At 42.1% G+C, this 20,436-nt stretch overlaps 1 protein-coding gene and 1 long non-coding RNA gene across 10 annotated transcripts in view; one reads left to right on the forward strand and one right to left on the reverse strand.

Moving 5' to 3' along the window:
* Window positions 1–20,436, reverse strand: part of RAPGEF2 (Rap guanine nucleotide exchange factor 2) — a 219,735-nt gene that overhangs the window by 83,233 nt on the left and 116,066 nt on the right. For 2 of the 9 annotated variants that reach the window (XM_032465854.1, XM_032465834.1), the window contains exon 1: window positions 1,586–1,892. The exons of 6 other annotated variants lie outside the window; for them this stretch is intronic. In XM_032465854.1, the coding sequence (XP_032321745.1) occupies window positions 1,586–1,645 (60 nt within the window). In that variant the 5' untranslated portion in view covers window positions 1,646–1,892. Of the gene's footprint in view, window positions 1–1,585; window positions 1,893–2,504; window positions 2,578–20,436 lie in introns of those variants that run through there. One more of the 9 variants, XM_032465845.1, reaches the window with a different exon arrangement.
* The window catches only part of LOC116659057, a 28,033-nt gene continuing 13,916 nt past the window's right edge, over window positions 6,320–20,436 (forward strand). The window contains exon 1 of the long non-coding RNA XR_004314349.1: window positions 6,320–7,143. This is a non-coding gene — a long non-coding RNA (uncharacterized LOC116659057). The remainder of the gene's footprint in view (window positions 7,144–20,436) is intronic.

The raw sequence follows: 20,436 nt of genomic DNA on the forward strand, positions 1-20,436 counted from the left end.
ATGCACTCTCTTTCTGTCCTGACGGCTCATTCTCACAAATCCAGTGTTACATTCTCCTCCCCCACCAATAAACACTTCTAACAGTTTTCTTTGCTCATTAAAATTGTATTATTATTAATTTAAATAACCCTGCCCTCCATTTTGGGAAAGGATATATGAAAAGGGCAAACAAGGAGCCCGTGATCTGAACTTGGCTTCTGAGGTTCCCCACGTGTAGTTTAAGTAATGGTCTCGCTCGTACCCGGAAAAATCATGAGTACAGTCGAGTGTCACGCCAACGGCCCTGTTAATAAAACCTGACCACAGAGGAGCCTCTCCATAACAGCCTTTCTCAGCAGTGAAGTTAGGTGTGAGGCCTGTCTTCTTTTCGGATCTGATCTGAAGGTACCACCAGCATTGCATGGTGAGGGGGCTGGGCGCTCAGCACAGCGTCAGGACACGCTCCCAGCACAGCCGCTGCCTCAGGACCAACCTGAGGTTCATGGGAAATGCGGGGCGACGCCTTCAGAGTCATTTCGTCTCGGAAGACCTCGTGGCTTTAGTTAGTAATTCTGTTTATAATGATGAACAAAACCAAACTGTCCATCAACCTGGGCATCTAAGCATTCTAACTCATGGCCTTCTGTCTATGAATTTTCAGTTTATCTCCATTTGCAAAGTTTAACATCTCAACCTTCCTAGAACACACGAAAGATCATTCCAACACCCTAGTACAACACTTGCACCCTAAGATGACACCCTAATGCAATAGTGATGCCAGGATGCAAAAACGGACATTTTAAAAATGCTTAGACTAGCTGCATCTAAGCTGCCTAAATGTATCTATGCATTTTCATTTGGGGGATTTAAATATATATATTTAAAACACATGAATTAGTGTGACGGCAGAAAACTTCCAATGTGATATAAAAGCAGCCTGTGAGAACTCACATCCCTGAAACAGGAGGCTCGGATTAGGTGTGAGCCACAGAAAAGTGCTTGTCACAAGCAGCAGTAGCTGCCTCGGGGATGTGAGCATGACAAACGCACGGCAGACTCGTGGGATCAATTAGAAAGAAGCAATACTTGGGGCATTAAAAAAAAAACCGTGTCTTCATCAGCGATTAATCCACGTTCAGAAGTCCACGAGTCCCACAGATGGTCATTACCAAATCAATAACCAAACCCTCCCTCCGTCCGCAAACCCACATGTGAATCCCTTACTACACACGCCCGTTCCCAACAACCTTTTCACGCTCGCTCATTCAGTTCGACTAACAAAATATTTTTAAGAAACTATTCAAGTGTTAAGTGAAAGCCGAACTGTCCAGCTTTAATTTCTGATTATCAAAAGCAGCTGCCCGATATTCCCCAGCGCCCGCGATCTTGCTTTACGTGAACTATTGGTCGCATTTAAATTTTTTCTTTTTTAAAACCACAGCAACATTGGAAGGACGAGCTCGCTGTAACTTACCCTCCCTCCTCCAAGCAGACTAGCCTAGCCTCTAAAAGCCCTGTCTTCCCTGCAGAGACAGCGATGATTCCCATTTTAAAGCAGTTCTCTATGACGTGCCGTGGAAACACAAGCAGTACCCGCACTACTTACTGAGTGTTTCTCCTGCTGGCCCGTAACTCCATGGTTAGCTGGGGTTGCTAGTGGTTTCATAATGCAGAAACGCACGCTGAACTGAGTCTGCACATCGTGTGCCAGTCTCTCGTGGATGGCAAGTCACCCTTTACGGCATTAAATTAAGAGAAAAGAGAAAAAGAAAGAGAGGAGAGAAAAAAAAAGACGGAGGAGGAGAGCAGGCTGCAGCTCCAAGTGTCACTACTGGTGAGCTCAAAACCCACACACTTGTGGACCAGAAAAGGCAACCGAACGACCCTGCCCGGCCCCATTTCTATAACGCTGAAACTCTATCCATCTTAGGCTACGACAAGACAGGAAACCTTATACAGCTCCCAGTCTTCCAAGAGAACAAGATCATTTCTGAGACTGAAGAACAAGAGGCAAAAGAAAAGGAAAGGAAAAAAAAAAAAAAAGCTAAAATGGCTGACTGCACACAGTCTCCCCTCCAAAAGGCTTCATACAGAAAGATACGAGTCAGGGCAGTGCAGGCACCGGTCCCCAGCATCCAGCCAAGCATGGTTAATACTCTTGTTTCATTTGCAATCGCACACACGGACCCCTCCAACCAAGAAAGAAAGGGAGGAAGAAGAAGAAAGGAAGGAAAGAATCAGGGCAGAGCGTGTGAATCGGGACCTCCTCCCTGGCAGCTGAAGATGCTGACGGAGTGCTGACCAGTGATCTCTGCCCCACTCCACTAAACCAAGTTTGCACAATTAATCTCAGAGGCATGACACTGATGGACATTTAATCTAATGATGTCTGTCCCTCACACTCAGCACAAGCATGCCTGCCAGCACGGGAGCCACTCACGGAAACACGGCACATGCACACACACAAGCTCGAGCATCATGAGTCTGAATGCAACACACCGATATAATTACATTATTGTGCTTACTTTGGAGGACCATGGCTGCAGGCAGTTGGCATAGCAACGCACAAGGAAAGCCATTTCCTGGGTAGAGAGAAAGCTTCCTTCTCTAAATAAAAAATTCCTCTTAGGAAACAAACGGCATTGCTGCTTCCTGCAGAAAAGCAAGACACTGTAGTCTGTCTCTTAACCTGCAAGGCTCACACTCAATGCAGTTCTAGTGATGTAAGTGGATTTCTCTCTCACCCTCCCTCTCCCTATATACACTGAAATATTCAGCTCAAATAGTCCTCACATTCCTTAAGGCTCGCCCCCTCCTCTCCTTAACCATTTCACTCATTAAGGTAGCGATGGACAATTCAGATAAAGTAACGAGCTCTTGCCTGTGTTCTATCAGCGGCTGTAGGTTAAGCAAGTCTCAGAGGGATGGGATCCATTGATTGCTGACTCCAAATAATATCACTGAAGACAGGGTGGGGAAACGGAGAGAGGACTTACTCGAACAGCTTTGAACTAAAATACGGTCTTTCACCAAGGTGAAGGCACGAGGGTAGACGTGACCCCTTCCCCACCCTCAAATATCCCTGTGCTCGAGGAAACAAGTGTCCACCCAAAATTCACAAAATGCACATTTAAGAGGCTTTGTATCAATTCAGAAGATGTGATTTTCACAAACACCCATGCACATGCACACACATGTACACTCACACAGCGCCTTGCAAATAATATCAAAATAAACCCACTTGGGCTCTTAAAAAAAAAAAGAAACTGAATCAAACTTCTTTTAGAGGTAGGAAGCTGACATTTAATAAGGCTATGTCACTCTACCACAAACTCTTAATTTTACCCAGGTTCGTAGGTTATTTGAAGAGACAGCATTATAGTCGGCATTTCAACGCTGAAGCACTGGTCAGCTGCTCATAGTCACGTCCTTCTATAAATTGTATACAGAACAGAAAATAGATATGGAGAATCTAGCAACTTGAATAACTGGGAAATCGCGAGAGCTTGCTAACTTGTGTTTCTATCTACCTACCTAACACCACACCCGCCCCGTTAATTCTCCTTCCTTTCCCCTCACATCTAAAGCAGCCATTCCCTCCACATCCATGTTTCGGACCCTATTCCCCCCCACTCCACACACCCCTTTCAGACTGCTGCTACCCCTGTCCCATTTCTCCCACGTGTGTTCAACCTCTCCTCCACAATGAGACGCTCTCGGCACTGGCTTTTAAATATGTTTAGGTCTTTCCCATCTCAAAAACAAAGCAGAAAACCTTCCCCAGATTCCACATTCTCCCATGACTACAGTCCAACCTCTTTCACAGGCAAATCTCTCCAGAATCACCTACACGGGGTTCCATCATTCCTTCACCCCACTGACTTCTCAAAGGAAGGACCACCAGGGTCCTGTTGCACAGTTGCGACATCCTCAAGTGACCCTGCACACCTTTCTCCATGTCCAATCCATCACAATATCCCACTAATTAAGTTCTCTACCTTTTCTAAAATTCAGATTTCTCTCCGTCTCTACTGCTATCGTACCACTTCAAACATTATTTTTTGCCTTGAAAATTGCAAAAAGTCTCCTTAATGAAGTGTCTGGATTTAGTTCTAACCTCATCCACTCAACGCATTTGACATTCTGCCTCTGAGATCTTTTAAAAATGAAAACCTGGCCATTTCAACCTAACCCACTGAGCTCCCCGACTTTCAAATTAAGACGCATCAGTGGCCTCCCATGGTTCTCAGCACACAGGCTGCAACTCTTGTTATAGCCTGCAAGACGCACATGTTTTCAAGACCTGCCCCGTATTCACCCCCTCCAGGTCGCCTGGGCTGCTCCTGCTTCCTGGAGTGGGCAAGAGGCCCTTTTCACACACTGTTGCCCCATCTGGACTCCCACCCCAGCTCTCAGCACACACTGGCGAGATGCCATCCAGCTACCACGATATCGCCATGGCTACCCACACATACCACCAACACATTACCATGGCACTGTGTATCGCTGCCCCATCATGCTGTGTGTACACTTAATCATGAAGTTACTTAAGCAGTTAGTACCTGCTCCCGTTGCTACACTCTGCTCTCCGCGATGTCCGGCGCCATGTTTGTCTGTGTGCCACCGGACCTGCAGTGGCCAGAAGACTGCATGCTGTACACACCCACATTCTGTGAGTGACTCAACTCCCAAAGGACCGGGAATGGACATTAGCAAGACCATATTTGATCTTATAAACTAGTTCCTATCAAAATCCCAAGTTTTTTTTTTTCCTACAACAGACAAAGGATATATTTAAAAGCAAATGGTGCTGATCTTTGACAAAAGAGAAAAGACAGTACAATAGAGCAAAGACAGTCTCGTCAACAAATGGTCCCAGAATAAGTGGACCTCCACATGTGGAAGAAAAAAAAAAGTCTAGAAACAGTCTAGACACAGACCTTCCACCATCCACAAAAATTAACTAAAAAAGGATCATAGACCTAAAGGTAAAACACAAACTATAAAATTCCTACAAGATAATAAGAGAAAATGTAGATGCCTTGGGTATGGTGATGACTTTTTAGATACAACACCAAAGATATGGTTCAAGAAATAACAAATAAGCTGGACCTCACTAAAATTAAAAACTTCTGCTCTGTAAAGGATGGTATTATGAGAATTAGAAGACAAGCCACAGACTGGGGAAAAATATTTGCAAAAGACACATCTGATAAAGGACCCTTACCCAAAATATACAAAGAACTCTTAAAACTCAACAATAAGACAAAACTTGATTTAAAAAATGGGCCAAAGACCTTAACAGAAATCTCACCAAAGAAGATACACAGATCGGTAACACGCACAAGAAAAGATGCTCCACATCATCCCTCATGAGGGAATGCAAATCAAAACAACGAGACACCACTGCACACCCATTAGGGAAGTCAGAATCTAAAACACCGACAACACCAAGTGCTGGCGAGGATGTGGAGCAACGGGAACTCTCATTCACTGCTGATAGAAAAGCAAAATGGTGCAGCCACTTTGGAAGACAGTGTGGTGTTTTCTTACAAAGCTGAATAAACTTCTACCTGACTACCCAGCAACCTCACTGCTTGGTGTACACCCAAAGCAGCTGAAAACTTATGTCCACACAAACACCCGCACAGAGGTATTTACAGCGGTCTTTTTCATAACTGCCAAAACTTGGAAACCACCAAGATGTCCTTCATGTATAAATAAACTGTGGTGTGTCAAGACAAGGAAATATTATTCAGCGCTAAAAAGAAACCAGCTATCAAGCCACGAAAAGACAGAGACTTTAAATGCATAATACTAAGTGAAAGAAGCCAATCTCCAATGCTACAGACTAGGTATGATTCCCACTATATGACATTCTGGAAAAGGCAAAACTATGCAGACGAGAGATCAGTGGTCGCTGTGAGGGGTGAGAGAGGGTACAGAGACGGACAGGTTGAGTGCAGAGGAATTTCAGGGCAGAGAAAACACTCTGCATGATATAGTAATGATGGAAACACGTCATTATACATTTGTCCAAACCCACCTGTACAACATCAGGAGTGAACCCCGAGGAAAACTATAGATTTTGCACGAATATGATACGTCAATACAGGTTCATCCTTGGTTTAGAAAAAATAAAAGTACCATTCTAGCGAGTGAGCCTCCGTATCTGCGTGGGCAGAGATGGATGGGAAATTTCAGTATCTTTTCCTCAATTTTGCCGTAAACCTAAAACTGCTCTAAAAAAAATTGTCTTACGGAATAAAATTCTCCTGCAAGCTACAAGGAGAAACCTTGAAGACACTATGCTAAGTGCAATAATTCTGTCACCAAAAGACAAGCACGGTACGATTCCGCTGATCTGAAGTCCCCAGGGCAGTCAACTTCCCAGAAGTGGCGGGGATGGTGGGTGTCAGGGGCTGGGGACGGGAAGCGAGGAGCTGTGTTTAATGTGCGCGGAGCTCCAGCTGGGGAAGTCCCAGCTCCAGAGACGGACAGTGGCGATGCCTACATAAGGTTGGGGATGTATTTAACGCCACTGACTGTACACTTAAACATGGTTGGAAAGGCTAAATTTTAGTGTTACACGCAATTGATGACACACCCAAGTGAAAAGGGCGACCCAAGAACTAAATCATCAAGGTCTATACCTGTCACCCATTGAGCCCGTGTCCCAAGTGTCCCTGTGGCAGAAGTTCCTCTCCAGGAGGGTTTAAGTCAAATCAGCCCCATGTTGACGGGGGCCCACCTTTTAGATGAAGGTTCGTCTGTCTCTGCTGCTCATGTCTCCAGAAAAACGTGATACTTCTCTGCAGAAGGAAAGTTGCCTAATAGGGGAGGCTGACAGGTGAAGTGGAGAACCACACCCCTGCCAGGCGCCCCTGCCGTTCTGTGTTGAGACTCATATGATTTCTCTCGCCCCCTGGCCTTGTGCCCAAAACCTACATATTTTAAAACTCATGAGTGCAATACCTAAATTTTGCCACCCATTCTACTCTGTACATTTCTGTTTTTTTTTTTTAACGTTTCTTTTTTTTGGGGGGTAGGTAATTAGGTTTATTTGCTTATTTATTTTTAGAAGAGGTACTGGGGATTGAACCCAGGACCTTGTGCGTGCTAAGCATGCTCTCTACTACTTGAGCCACACCCTCTCCCAACCTTGTACATTGAAATACAATTATACCAGGTTACTATGTGCCAAACACTGCTTAAGAAATGAAATACAAACTGGAGATTTAAGAGGATCCCATAGTATAGATTTTACACAAACATAAATCACACTGAGCCTGAATTTGGGGTATGTTTACCCTATTCCTTAACCACCTGGATTCAGCAAGTAGCATTAAATAAATCCAGCTAGAAAAAGGACAATGTGACAACTTGCTGCCTGTGTTAGGAACATCTAATGACTTGCAAATTATCAGTAACAAAGACCCAAAAGATCGAGATTACATACACACTTCAAGAAATTACTTAATGTAAAACCTTCCCAAGCTACAGTGAGAACCACTGCATTCATTCACTTTTTCCAACTAAAGTATTCCTTTTCTAATTACCATGAAATTGAGAAAAATGGTCTGTTCTCAGTAATTATTAACCACATTTACGATTAGTATGTGTTTATTTATTTATAATATCTATAGTGTTTATCCATAGATCTCCATTTGCTTTACAAACATTTCATTAAGCTTGGTCAAAACCCAAGGGAATCAATAAAATAAAGTATTCATCTTTCATAGAAAAATAAACTGTATAGGATTAAAGAGTTCGTACACGAAATAGAACTCCGGGTTTCTATTTCATTTCCTTTACTTACTCACTATCCAGATACTGATTTTTTCCTCTCTTCCCCCTACCCTAGAGGAAAAACTACAGCGGTTGGAGGAAATCTGTGGGAGAGGCAGGAAGAATTTCTTCTTCGATACTGGGAACAAAATATTCTACAAATTTGATTCCCAATGTTTTACTGTTCACCAAAGAGAAGACATTTAAAGACGCTATTTTCTATATGACCACACCAAATCCATTAAGTACTAAGCCAACGCAAAATACAGTTACCGTGCTCAGTATGGTCAGAAGTTTCACTTCTCTTTTCCTAAACCCAATACATCCCTCTATTAGCATTATGATATCTTTCTTCAAAAAATATGATGATCTGACAAATTCTTCACATTGTAACTCAACTCTACGTTTCACATCATCTAGCCCAGCCCCAGGGAAACTTCAGACAGGTGCTCCCCCCACCCCACTACACGCACACACCCCCTCCTCACAGAGGAGATCCAGGCTAGAATTTTTTTTTTCTACTTTGACCAATAAAACAGTACTTCACATTCATTATCAAAATTATTTAATTATGAAATAAAAGGAGAGATACCAACACCAGGCCTGATACATAATAAGTGTTGAATAAATGTCTGAGTTTAATTTAAATACGGGCTTTAGAAATACTAGGAATCGTGACTTGAATTAGCACTTTGTATCAGAAAGAGCTAACTGAGAGTCCAAGAAAGATCACCCAGCTACACTCTAAAGACAGGTTCCAAAGATATCCTGGGGCTATTTTTTCTTTAATAACAAAGTACCTGACTACAAACTGCTTATGTTGCACCTGACTCCTAATTGGAGCACTAATGTAACCTACCTGTAATAACCATGCTCAATATTTACACGGACCGTGTTAGAAGAGGAAGATTAAAGAATGGCACGAAATGGAGACACGCAGAAAAACCAATAAAAATAAGCCTGTAAATCGGTAAGAAATTCCAACACAAAGATTTGGGGTTTTCAAAATGCACTTATTTGAAAAACAAACAGACTTTAACGGCTGATTTAACAAAGCTTACCTCATTCCCCAGAACCTGTTTTAAGAAAAGACCAGACTTCATCTCCAAACACTCAAGGTTCAGAGGCGGAGTCCTTGCACATGGGCTGCAAATCATTTCACCGCTTTTTCTCAGGGCCGGGCCTCAGCGTGGCTCCTGACTTCAGTATTTCATTGAGCAACATTCCAAATGTTAATAGAGATGGCTATCTTTATTACTAATTTGGCATGTGACCTACTCCCTTATGATGAATGTTTGCACGAGCACCATAAATTGTTAATTATCCCTTTATTTTTAACACAAAGAGAAATATTGGCCAGAAATATTGGAATATGGAATGTAATACTGGAAATACGGGAATGTAAGTGCACTGAAGGTGGGGACTGCACCACGTTATTTTATTTCTCTGATACTGTTGGTGATAAATTATGTTTCATCCCTAGTACTCCACACACAGCAACTGCTCAAAGAATGAAGGCAGAAGTGATTCCACTTAAACTTTTTCAAAAGTAAGCTGTGAAGTATCATCACGCTGGCTTTAGGATGAGGAGACAGGCAAAGGGCAGTTAGTTGTGCAACCTGAAAAGATGTCCAATGTGCCTGCTGACAAAATTCGGTGTTTTAAACAACTTGGCAGGTGCAAAGGGCAGGTGAAAATCAGCAAATCTAAATGTAATGGGGATAAATACAAACACCTCCAGGTGCACCATGCAAACGTCACTCGTGCAAGCACAGGGCGGGGAGATGACGCTGGAGGCCTGATTCACGGTGGGGCGGGTGGAGGCGGGAAGGGTTACTGGTGAGAGCGAGCAGGCCTAACACGCTATGCGAGTCGATGCATGAGGACTTAACGCCCTAACGTCACGTCAGGCCACACCCAGACACACAAGGTCTGGGCAGGGAATATGGGAGGTTCTGCTGCAGCCTGCACTGCAGGGCCTGGCAGGGCTGTCTGTACTTCACAGCAGCCCGCCCACAGTGAGTAACTGTGACGTCCCAAACGGCAGAAAACCTGCATGATTAAGGTGTTCAGAAAAGTTCTAAGAAGTGAGGAATGTGTAACCTGGAGAAGAGGCTTAACGGAGCAGGTCTCTTTAAATAACCTGCAGCACAGTTACATGAAAATGGAATGTGAATATTCATTTGTGTTGCTTTAAAAGATACCTAGAACCATAAACAAAACTGACAAAGAGGCAGAGTTCAGCTAAACATCAGGAAGTTTCTTCAGAATTAGAATTAGGTCTTTCCTACAATAAACAAGAACCACTGAGATGTACAAAACCCTCACTTTGTACCAGGCAGTAGGGGACAATCTTGACACATGTGATGTATGGACTGTCCTGCCAATATCAGTGCTAAGTGTAATTAAAGATCTTAGAGCAGAGGATGCCAATGATGATGCAGAAAAAATAAATAAATTGTATTTAGTGGATTGACTGGGAGACTCCTCAAATCTTTTCAAGTTAAGGTCATCTTATGGGAACACGGCTGTTTCCAAACATGGGCTGCAGCAAGGTGGGAGGAGGGGTAAAATGGCTCAGAACGACAGAAGGAGAGAGGCCAGCTGAACGGAACTGAATCGACCACGGGATAAGATTTCCTGGTGGTAACTTCCCTTTATTCCGAGATCCCTATCATCCTTCTTTGGTGGTTGGAGAGGGATAATAAAATGCCCTTACTTCTTAAAAATAACAGTAATAACCAAACAATAGTTTAGAGGTTTTCTTTTTATCATCCCTCACTTTGCAAATTCAGTGTTTCCAAACTTAGAAAAAGGTAAGTAAAGGGTGATTTTCTTAATGGTGGCAATCATCTGAATTACTCAAAGTTGTACATAACTAGAAATTCAGTTTTATAGAAGGTTTTTAACCCCTCTGAAATCATTTAATATATGTTTTCAATATTATTAAATATCACCAACACACTTCCAGTGTTTTCTGGTGCAGAAGCTAATAGTTTCAAGATGACTTTTTTTCCTTTAATCTCTAAAAACGACTATTTATAGACAACTCTAAGTTGTGCTGGTTCATTAGTCGTACTCACAAAAGATCTTCTAGCAAGATTTGGCTTGTTACTTACAATATGAGTGGACCCAACATTTAAAATACACTAATTAATGACACAGTCATCCTTTGTTATGTAATGGTGCTAATTAGCACTGAAAACCCTTTTCTGTATTGGGATGAGGTAGAAAGGTTAAAAGGGGAAACAATGCTGTGCTTTATTGGTGAGAGATGCAAGGTTCAAAAAGGGAAAACCTAATTGCAACAGAAAAGACTGACGAGTCAATCGAAGCCCAGCCCACACTCTGCTCCATCTCTTTCAAAGGTACTTAACAGGTCGGCATTAAAGTGGCTGAATTATTTAATATCTCTCTTTTAGATCAAACTTAAAGTGTAAGTAACATAAAAGCAATACATGTTAAATTCACTTTTAAAATATCCTGATTTTATGTGTCGAGAACAGAAAAGACCTGTGTCTTTGTTTGGCTCTGCCTGAGGGACCATGAACGTTGAACATGTCACTTGACACGATGACCTTAGGATGTTTCTCTCCTAACTGGAGACACCATCACGGAGCCTTCAGAACTGTAGAAAGTTCTGACTGACGAAACATACGGAAAAAACAGCAGCCATCTGGTATATATCATAAGCCTTCAATAAGGGTCAACGTTACTCCTTCCAAGATAGTCTAAAAACTCAAGTAGCACTGAAGGGTTGGCCAACCCCCTCATTAACGCCGGACAGACGGCCGGGATTAACCTCCTTACGCAGATAACCCTTGTATAGAATTGTTAACGCAGGCGGATCTATGATGCCTCTGCTAGAAATATTAAGTGATGCTAATTCTGGGAGTTGGCTCCAAAGACAGCAGCACAGAACCAAGATACTGCTGACCCGCTGCTGCAGGAGCACAGCCCTGTGCACAAGGCACACAATGACCAGCACGTGAGATGCTACGAGCTTTCAAAGACTCAAGTGACCCTGCAGGAATTTAATTTTTAACAAACACGTTCTCATTTTTAAAATCTGATGTCTTCAAACAAATAGCAAAAGGTGTAAGTTTTCACAATGATCCAATAATCTCCATTGTAAAAGAAAAGGGGCAGGTTTTATACAAGGCAGCATTCATCCACAGACTTCACTACTAGGAACAGAGCTGGGACCGCCCCTCTGATGTCATTAAATATATTCCAGACAGGAAATGCTTCCAAGTAAATTTGCCTGGAAAATAATTAAATATAGACGATTGTCTGAACATAGAAAATATTTTAGATGCCACAGAAATTTTTTAAATGTTCTCTTGAACAAGGAGCCAGTCGCCCAGTATGACCACATGAGCTTAACATGACATATTCCATCTTCCTTTTCATAAATGAATAAACAAACCACACATCTGATGTCTCCCTCTCCTTAAAAACTCTGAGAAGGCAGAGTATTTTACCCATTCATATTTTAGTTGCACTCTGAAATTTTCAATTACTGCCATGCTGATATTTTAAAAGGATAATACTAGAATATTTAATTGTATGTATCAGACAATTACAATTATTAGAACTGCTCACAACTGGCCCGGAGATTTATCTCCTGATTGTGCCCTCAAGTCACAGTTCACAGTATGAACACATAACCATAAACCTATAATGAAACACTGAACAGAGTAAGGAGCCTTCACGCATTCGTTCTACACTTGACTCCAAGACAAAATGGGACAGGACAGGAAACAAGAAATCAGGTATGACCTTCAGAAATCATCCTGGTTAGTTCAACAGTGTGGTAGACATAAGCAAAATGTGCTGGGCATTATATGAAATGCTTCCTAAAAAACTCCCTTAGAGCAAACATACAACAAAACCTGTTTTTCCTGATGGCTTGTATTTTACGGGTAACGTAAAGCAAAATAAAATCTGCTGGACCAAAATTTTTAAACATACCATTCGATACAGTGGGATTTATAAAGACAAAATCCAAAACTAGTAAGATATTAACATTACACAAAATAGTAGAAAGCATGGCATTTACAATAAAGGTAAAAGTACAGTAGGGAAGAAAATGAGACCAGTATTAAAAGGGGAAATTTCTCTAAGTGAGAGGTGATGCATGAATCCGCTGTGACCACTAACCCCACAGAATATTCCCGCTCATCTCAGCTTTTACCAAAGCACCCCCACCGCCTGAGACCCGGGAGCAGGGGCGCCACTTCAGCCCCTCCTGAAGGCAGCTCTGCCCTTCCAGACAGTCTCCTGCAGCAGCTGACGGCCGACCCACACATTCCCAGCGCACAATCCTGAGTACCGAGTCACACTCTGTGATGACAAGGGGAACTGGCCACTAGTGTCTCAACAAAAGCAAGACAAGTGGAAACATCTGAAAACAGCATATTTATTTAGACAAAAAGAGCCAGTAAAAAGAGAGAGAGAGAGAAAGCTACTCAAAGTAGAGCCTAACAAAGACAGAATCCTGGAAAAACAGTACGAAGGTTTGAGAAGAAGTTTTAAATACATTGCTAGGTATTGGTTATTTATTTTGCACTATCAAACGGAAACAATTTATAATAGATCACCCAAAAGATGTTGTTGAAACTACTGAGGGTGGTGATATTCTTTGGAGGGTATGTGGGTGGGTGAGGATAGCAAACACTATCTTATCGGTATTAGCGGAAAACCAAAAGCTCACTTTTAAAGGTTACCCAGTATCAGAGTGGCGGGGTATAGCTCAGTGGTAGGGTGCATGCTTGGCGTGCACAAGGTCCTGGGTTCAATCCCCAGTGCCTCCGTTAAGGGGGAATAAAATTTAAAAATAAAAAATAAAGGTTACCTCACAGACACGTTACAGTTATGACTAAATCACACTTTCATGACACAAATTTTTGCATAAAAATTGTAAGTATTTTCTAATTCCACATAATGGCTCATAAATATCTTAACAGAGAAGGGCAGTCAGAGAACTTTCTGGAGGGGAGAGGGGAAGGGACTTCAAAAATAAAATTCCTAAAGAGAAAAATGCTCTAAATGAGAAATGCTGAATCAATTATGTAAAAGTATCTATCTTTAAAGATTGCTACAGTAACTACAAAATGGATTGCTGGTAACCATCCAGTACAGTTAATGTATTTAGAACACAATTATTTAATGTAAAGCATTTTTAAATTCTTCTGATTCCACGCCAAGTCAGTTTGGGACCTTCCCATTTCCTCCCGGTTTCTAGAAGGAAATTGAGCACAAGACGGAAAGGAAGCAAGGGAGGAACAAGGCCGGAGCCCAGATCAGGGCCGCCCCCGGGCGTGCCCTCGGAGTGCTCACTCTCACCGGGGCCGCACCTGGTGTTTTCATGGAACACTCTTTCTTTCTTTTTTTTTTCTTTTTTTTTTTTTTCTTTTAGTTTTGATGGAGATCCTGGTGATTGAACCCAGGACCTCATGCATGCTAAGCAAACATTCTACCATTGAGCTATACCCCCGCCTCCCATGGAACCCTCTTTTTATGTGAAAGAATAAATAATGGACAAACTGTGGCTATTCAGACGTGGGTATCTGGTAGGTATTTTCTTGAAAATGAACAAACTGAGCTTTTCACTTCGAGGAAAACAGCTGACAGCACTTTGGCAAGGATAAAATTTTAGCTTTCTAGTCAAAATTAGCCTTTGGGAAAACGTATATCCAACACCAAAAATTTGACAGCTTCCCAATAATTAAAGCCTTTTTTAATGAGACGGTAGTGATAGTAACAAATATGATTTTTTTGATACAGTATAACATGCCAAAATTTGGAAGACCTAAATTCAGTGACCAACGTGTGATGTTAAAAACTCACGCGTGAGCAGAAAGACTCACTCTGTCTGTAAGACCAATGGGTTTTGATAAAAAAAAAAAAATTTAAAAATCTCACTGATGTGAGCTTTTCCTGCTGCAACTGAATCTTTAAGGAATTACCACTTGTCAAATTTTGGTGCAGTGTATCAGTAAGACTATTTGAAGAGGCTGTTCAGAATATCCCTCCCTTTTCCAACTGCCTGTCTGTGTGAGGCACAGACTTGCTTCATGTATTTTACACACTCCAGCCAGAGGAGCTGCTCACAACAGACTGAACACGGACACAGGTAAGAGTCCTCTGCTGGGCCAGACGTTCAGTGTATTTGCAAAACTATAAAACACCACCACTCTGCTTACAAATTTTTTTGTTTTGTAAATAGTTATTTTTCACTAAAAAGAAAACCTTTATGTTAACGGATGATGGGTTTATTATTTTTAACTAATCAACAAATATGTATTTTTAAGTTTCTCAGTTTCAATTTCTAACATGTAATAATAATTCATGTAAACGAAAGCTGGCTGGAGACTACAAAAGGTTTTCAGAGTGTAAAGGAGGAGTTCCGAGATGGAAAAGTTTGACACCTGCTGCTCTAAGAGATGAACTAGAAAATCATCAGCCTCTTGGCTCTTCTTCAAAATCATGCCAGCAGCTGTCCTGAGATTCCTCTGAGACAAAACCCTGTAAAATACTACCTCAGCTCAACCTTCTCACAACTTAACCCACCTGCAGCCAGCACCAATACTAAAGTCAGCAGCGGAGGTTAGGCAAACGTTCGTCCCGAGCAGAAATGAGGAGACTGAAGCTATCAAGTGCTCATCAGGGATGCCCACTGTCAAGCCACATTACCATCAAGGGTACCAGTGAGGCCCAAGTACTCTCTGCATCACGGTTGGCTGGCATGTGCTTATTTCCTAAACTAGCAGGTGGCGGGGGGTGGGGGGTTATAGCTCAGTGGTAGAGCACATGCCTAGCAGGCATGAGGTCCTGGGTTCAATTCCCAGTACCTCCACTGAGAAAAAAAAAAAGTAACTAAACCTAGTAATTATCTCCTCCCCACCCCGTCCCCCCCCCAAAAAAAGGGCAAAATGATCTTCCTTCTAAGAGCTTTCCTGAGTATTCCAAAATTCCTGATGATTCAAACAGCTTTTTGACGGTTCAGTTTAAAAGTCTGCATAAAGAAATGGACAGAAAGTAGAAGGATGCCAATATCAGTGAAAGGGAAATCTTACGGCTTATTTTGCGATTTTAACCTTATTTTCTAACACCCGTAAATGCCTTCTGGATTGTACCAAAACCACAGGTGACCAATTATGACTGCAATCTGCACAGACACCTGAGTAAAAGTCAAGTCAACCTGAGTATTTTCTTTTTCATCTTCAAACCTTTCCCTTTGGAATTACTCGCTTATCGCTTGTTCCAATTAACAGTTCGCTTTTCAGCCTCAGCCCACTCTGCGATCGTGGGATTTCTCCCCTGGGCCAGCAACTCTAAACTCCACACCACATCCCACTGCCACCTCTGTCCCACTTGAAAGAGAGAAAGGGAGACTTAAGGAAAAAATAAGGCTAATTGACGCCACTCTAAGCCCATGAGAAACGGCTCTAATGCAAACAATTGTTCAGCAAGGCTTTTTTTTAATACATTCTATAATTATTTTTTCCAAAATATCAAAAAATGTCTTCAGCCTATGTGTAATTTTAAAAATCACAAAGGCTACGAGGTACATGTCAGCTGGGCATGTGCAGGTCACTCAAAAGTCTACTACCGATATTCTTAATACTACTGAACTGTACACTTGACAGTGGTTACGAGGATAAATTTAATGTTTTCTAATAAAATTACATGTTTTTTATTAAAAAAGAAAAAAATGAATTATGCACTTTAAATGGGTAAATTGCATGGTATGTGAGTTATAACTCAATAAAGCTGTTTTTTTAAAAATATGTAAGTTTGTTCCTAATCAGTTTTTTTAAAAATAAGGGCGGGGGAGTTTGCTATTGAGATATGGATAATGATTAATTTTTTGAGAGAATAAGGAGGAAAATTTATTTACATAAGTATGTACAAAATAGTTGGCATTTTAATATTATTTTAATATGAATAGTTAAAACTTTCTTTTCACAAGTGATGTAAACCTAACAGCCATACATTGAATAACATGCTAAAGTTTCTTCCGAAGTTCAGTCAGCAGTATCTTCTAGCTAATAGAAAGGTATTTTAAGTTAATTATGTTTTAACACAGGATTCAAACTCAAAAGAGAACATTTCTAGTCACCCAATATTTCAAATAGTGAAAACAGATAACTGAGAACTGATAACTTAATTGTAAAAAGGTCAATTCAGCACTGCTGGGAAACAGGTCTGAATATCACAGTGGATTTTCCCAAAGAGAGGAGACACTTCTCAAACCAGCACGAAGCACTGCAAAATCTCATGACAGAAAAAAAAAAAGAAATGAAAAAAGAAAAACAACATAAGAAACGAAACAGCTAAAGATGAAAGGACCTCTGCTGCTGAGACGAAAAGCTAAATTTTAGCCAAGTGTATTTAGAACGTGAACAGGCACAGAGAGCCACCAGTATTCACCATCAGAGGCAGGACAAAGTGGCAGTGATCTTTCTGACAAATAAATTGCTTGAAATACTGCATGACTTGCTACACAACACCCTTATTACTTTCAATTTCCAAGTGCAACCAAAAGATGGGTCCAATTATGACATCAATACAAGCTTTCTTTCAGAAGGGAATGAAAGAACAGTCAATCCCAGTGGACACGGGAGCTCAGCGGCAGCGATGATGTCATAGATAAAAATAGACACCCTCCAACAGAAGCTGCAACGCGTGTCAACAGCACACCGCACACGGCTCTCAGCTGCCTGGCGTGGATGTGCAAGGCGTGCTGTTAACAGAGCAAGATCAATCGTTTTCTGTTTTGCACTAGTCCCTGATTTCACTTCAGTTTCTAAACATACCCTACAGTGTCCTCTCTCCATCTGTATAAATTAAGTCAACACAAATACCTGATTATAACTGCGAGAGAGAGCAGCAGCCCCCCCAGTGGGAGGAGGCCGGGAACACGGCAGCCGCTCCAACGCGCTGCACGTTGACAGAAACAGCAGCTCCGGCGGCCGGGCTGGGGCGGCCACCTATTGTTCAAAGCCCTTTCCACAGGGAGCCTTCCGCAGGGTTAGAAAATGCAACATGACCGAGGTGGAGAGCAGCTAGTAAACCTGCTGCTGACAGTCGGGAGAAGCAAGGGACACTTTTGACACTTCCTTTTTTAAAAAAACCCCTGCTGCAGATGTAAAACGTCAGGCCTGCATACAACAAACAGTACCCACCAAAATGGGGCAGCACGGGGTGGGGGGCACCCATCACTCCTAACAGTCTGTCCACACCCTCCTCTCCACTCTCCGCCCCCAATTCTGTCTTCACGTTTCTACTGGGCTTTCCTGGATGAAAGATCTTCCTTTGAGCCAAGGTATGAAGGCCATTCAAGAAGCCAAGCCTGACTCCTCAAGGTGCCCGTTTCGAAGCCTCCATGATACCCAGACTTCCCTCTACAGCACCTGCCCACGTGTTTATCTGTATTCTGTGTGAGACCACAGGGCAAGACAGGCAGATTCCGCCTCTCCTGTGGACGTTTACAGCCATGGAGACTGGCACACCTGAAGCAAGGCGGGCACGAACAAACAGTCATTAAATGGATACAAACGTCTACCTGAAAATCCTAACTCGGCTCTCCTCTCTGCGATACAAGAAAGAGAATACACAAGTTTTCTGAAACTCCATCCTATTACAATTCACAGAGAGGCACTGATGATGGTATTGACGACAAAGGCTTTAGACTCAATTAAGCAAACAAATGCTTGATGAAAAGAGTAAGAATGAAGAATAAAAATATTCAAATAATTAAGAAAGTTCCCTGTATTTGAATAATTTCTGTATAGGTATATAAGCAGAGTTTAAGTATCACCATATGAATAAATTAGTCAGCGGGGTATGGTATGAACTGATTGTTATCAGTTAAACCCTAAGACTTGAATATTCCAGGAAATTTAGTAGGTACACAAGTCATTGATATATTACACGAAAACCACATTTTCTTACTGTTAAATAGCAAATACTGGATTAAACTAGGAAGACCTCAGTACAAAGTTAAACAATAAGGGACGAAGCAAAGCCATGAAGTGAGGGAAACTACTGCCAACTTCTAACGCAAGAACAGCTCAAGTCAGAAAGCCTACTGTCAATTGTGTGTGATCACTGTGATTTTTTCATGTTTCAAGATCTGAATTTTTAAAATTAATGAAACCTACCAAGAAGTCCATAGCTGAAGATGAAACCAACTTAAATCATTCACTTTAAAGAAAATCTACTTCAGAGATATGTAAGCTATATATGTACAGCCTAGGAGTGATTCTACAACCATAAGGAGAAACAGGACTTGTCTTATTTTATTAAAAGGAATAATCTTATAAGGACTCATTTTCATAAGCCTCAGAAAGGAATCAATCTATTACATTGGTGCTATGTTTTAAACATATTTTATTATCATTGACATTAATAAAAAGTCAATCCCATGATGTTTTTGTGATATTACACTGTACTCAATTTAGGTTTTACACAGTATTTTCACGACTTTTGTACACCTGCACCAAGAACTTTAAGCTAAGCCTAACCTACTGAGGAAGTCAGCACACAATCATCCGACGGCGCCCTGAAGTGATGTTCCCGTGGCAGAGGACCACCACCGAGATGTGTGGGAGAGGTCTTTTTCCATGACGGGTGGGTTCTCTCTATTTCACAGATGTTGCATTGGGTGAAACTATGTTATATTGTGTTTGCATCCTCCTATTTAAAATTTGTACAAAGGAAAGCCACACTCTGGGGGGCCTGGAGGCGTGGAAGTGGGGAGGCCATCAGCACAGCACATCCAAGCGTGGAGAGCATTTGAATCATGCCGTCGGCCTAGGGAGGCTGGAAATGGAGGCGATACCAGCTGGTACCCGTGACTTCCACGGTTCAAACGGGACATGTTCTCTTTGTCTCCAGTCTAATGTCTCCGTGTAATGTTTGCTCTTTCCAAATGAGGAAGAGGGCAGCGCTGTTTTTTTTTTTTCATTTAAAATTTTTAAAAAAGGAGAGATGAGAGAGGGCAGACTAGCATCCCCATGACTCTGAGCGGGTGAAAGTTAAGAAGGGCCTTCGTCCCGTTAAGTCCTCCCACCTCCCCCTCCATGTTCATCACGGAGCTCAGATTCCCCTCCCCGCCCAAACTCCGGGAGCACACCGCCCATGAATGCAGAGAGGGCCTGGAAGGAGGGCTAAAATAAACAGTTCTCCCCCCAACCCTGCTCTGAACCTGCTGACAACGTAAATCTGCGCAAAGTCCCAAGTCAGTCCAAGACTGGCCCACGTGTTCCAGCCTCGGCCGGGAACGCCGCATCTGCGCCCTGCCTCTCTGTTCCCTTCAGCCACTCTGAGACTGAAAACTCACCCACAGCCTACTTTCCGGCAGCCTTACACACAGCCTCAACCTCGGCTCATCAAAATGTACAAAAACGCTGATGAAAGCCATCTCCCAACTTGCTTTCTCGCTGCATTTTAAAATGCTTATTCTCAGCAAACTCGCACACACGCCTTGAAAAAGCGACCCGAGAGCCCTCCACGTGGACTACAACAGTATCCGTGTTTCTGAACAAACTTACGATCACCTGATCTTAAATGCTGTAACACATCTAACTTTAAAACGTATGCGTAAGGTATACATCACAACTCGGTGCATATTTTAAATTCAGTTCCTAGTTCTTATTA

Source organism: Camelus ferus, chromosome 2 (genome assembly GCF_009834535.1).
Source record: "Camelus ferus isolate YT-003-E chromosome 2, BCGSAC_Cfer_1.0, whole genome shotgun sequence".
Taxonomy (NCBI): Eukaryota; Metazoa; Chordata; class Mammalia; order Artiodactyla; family Camelidae; genus Camelus; species Camelus ferus.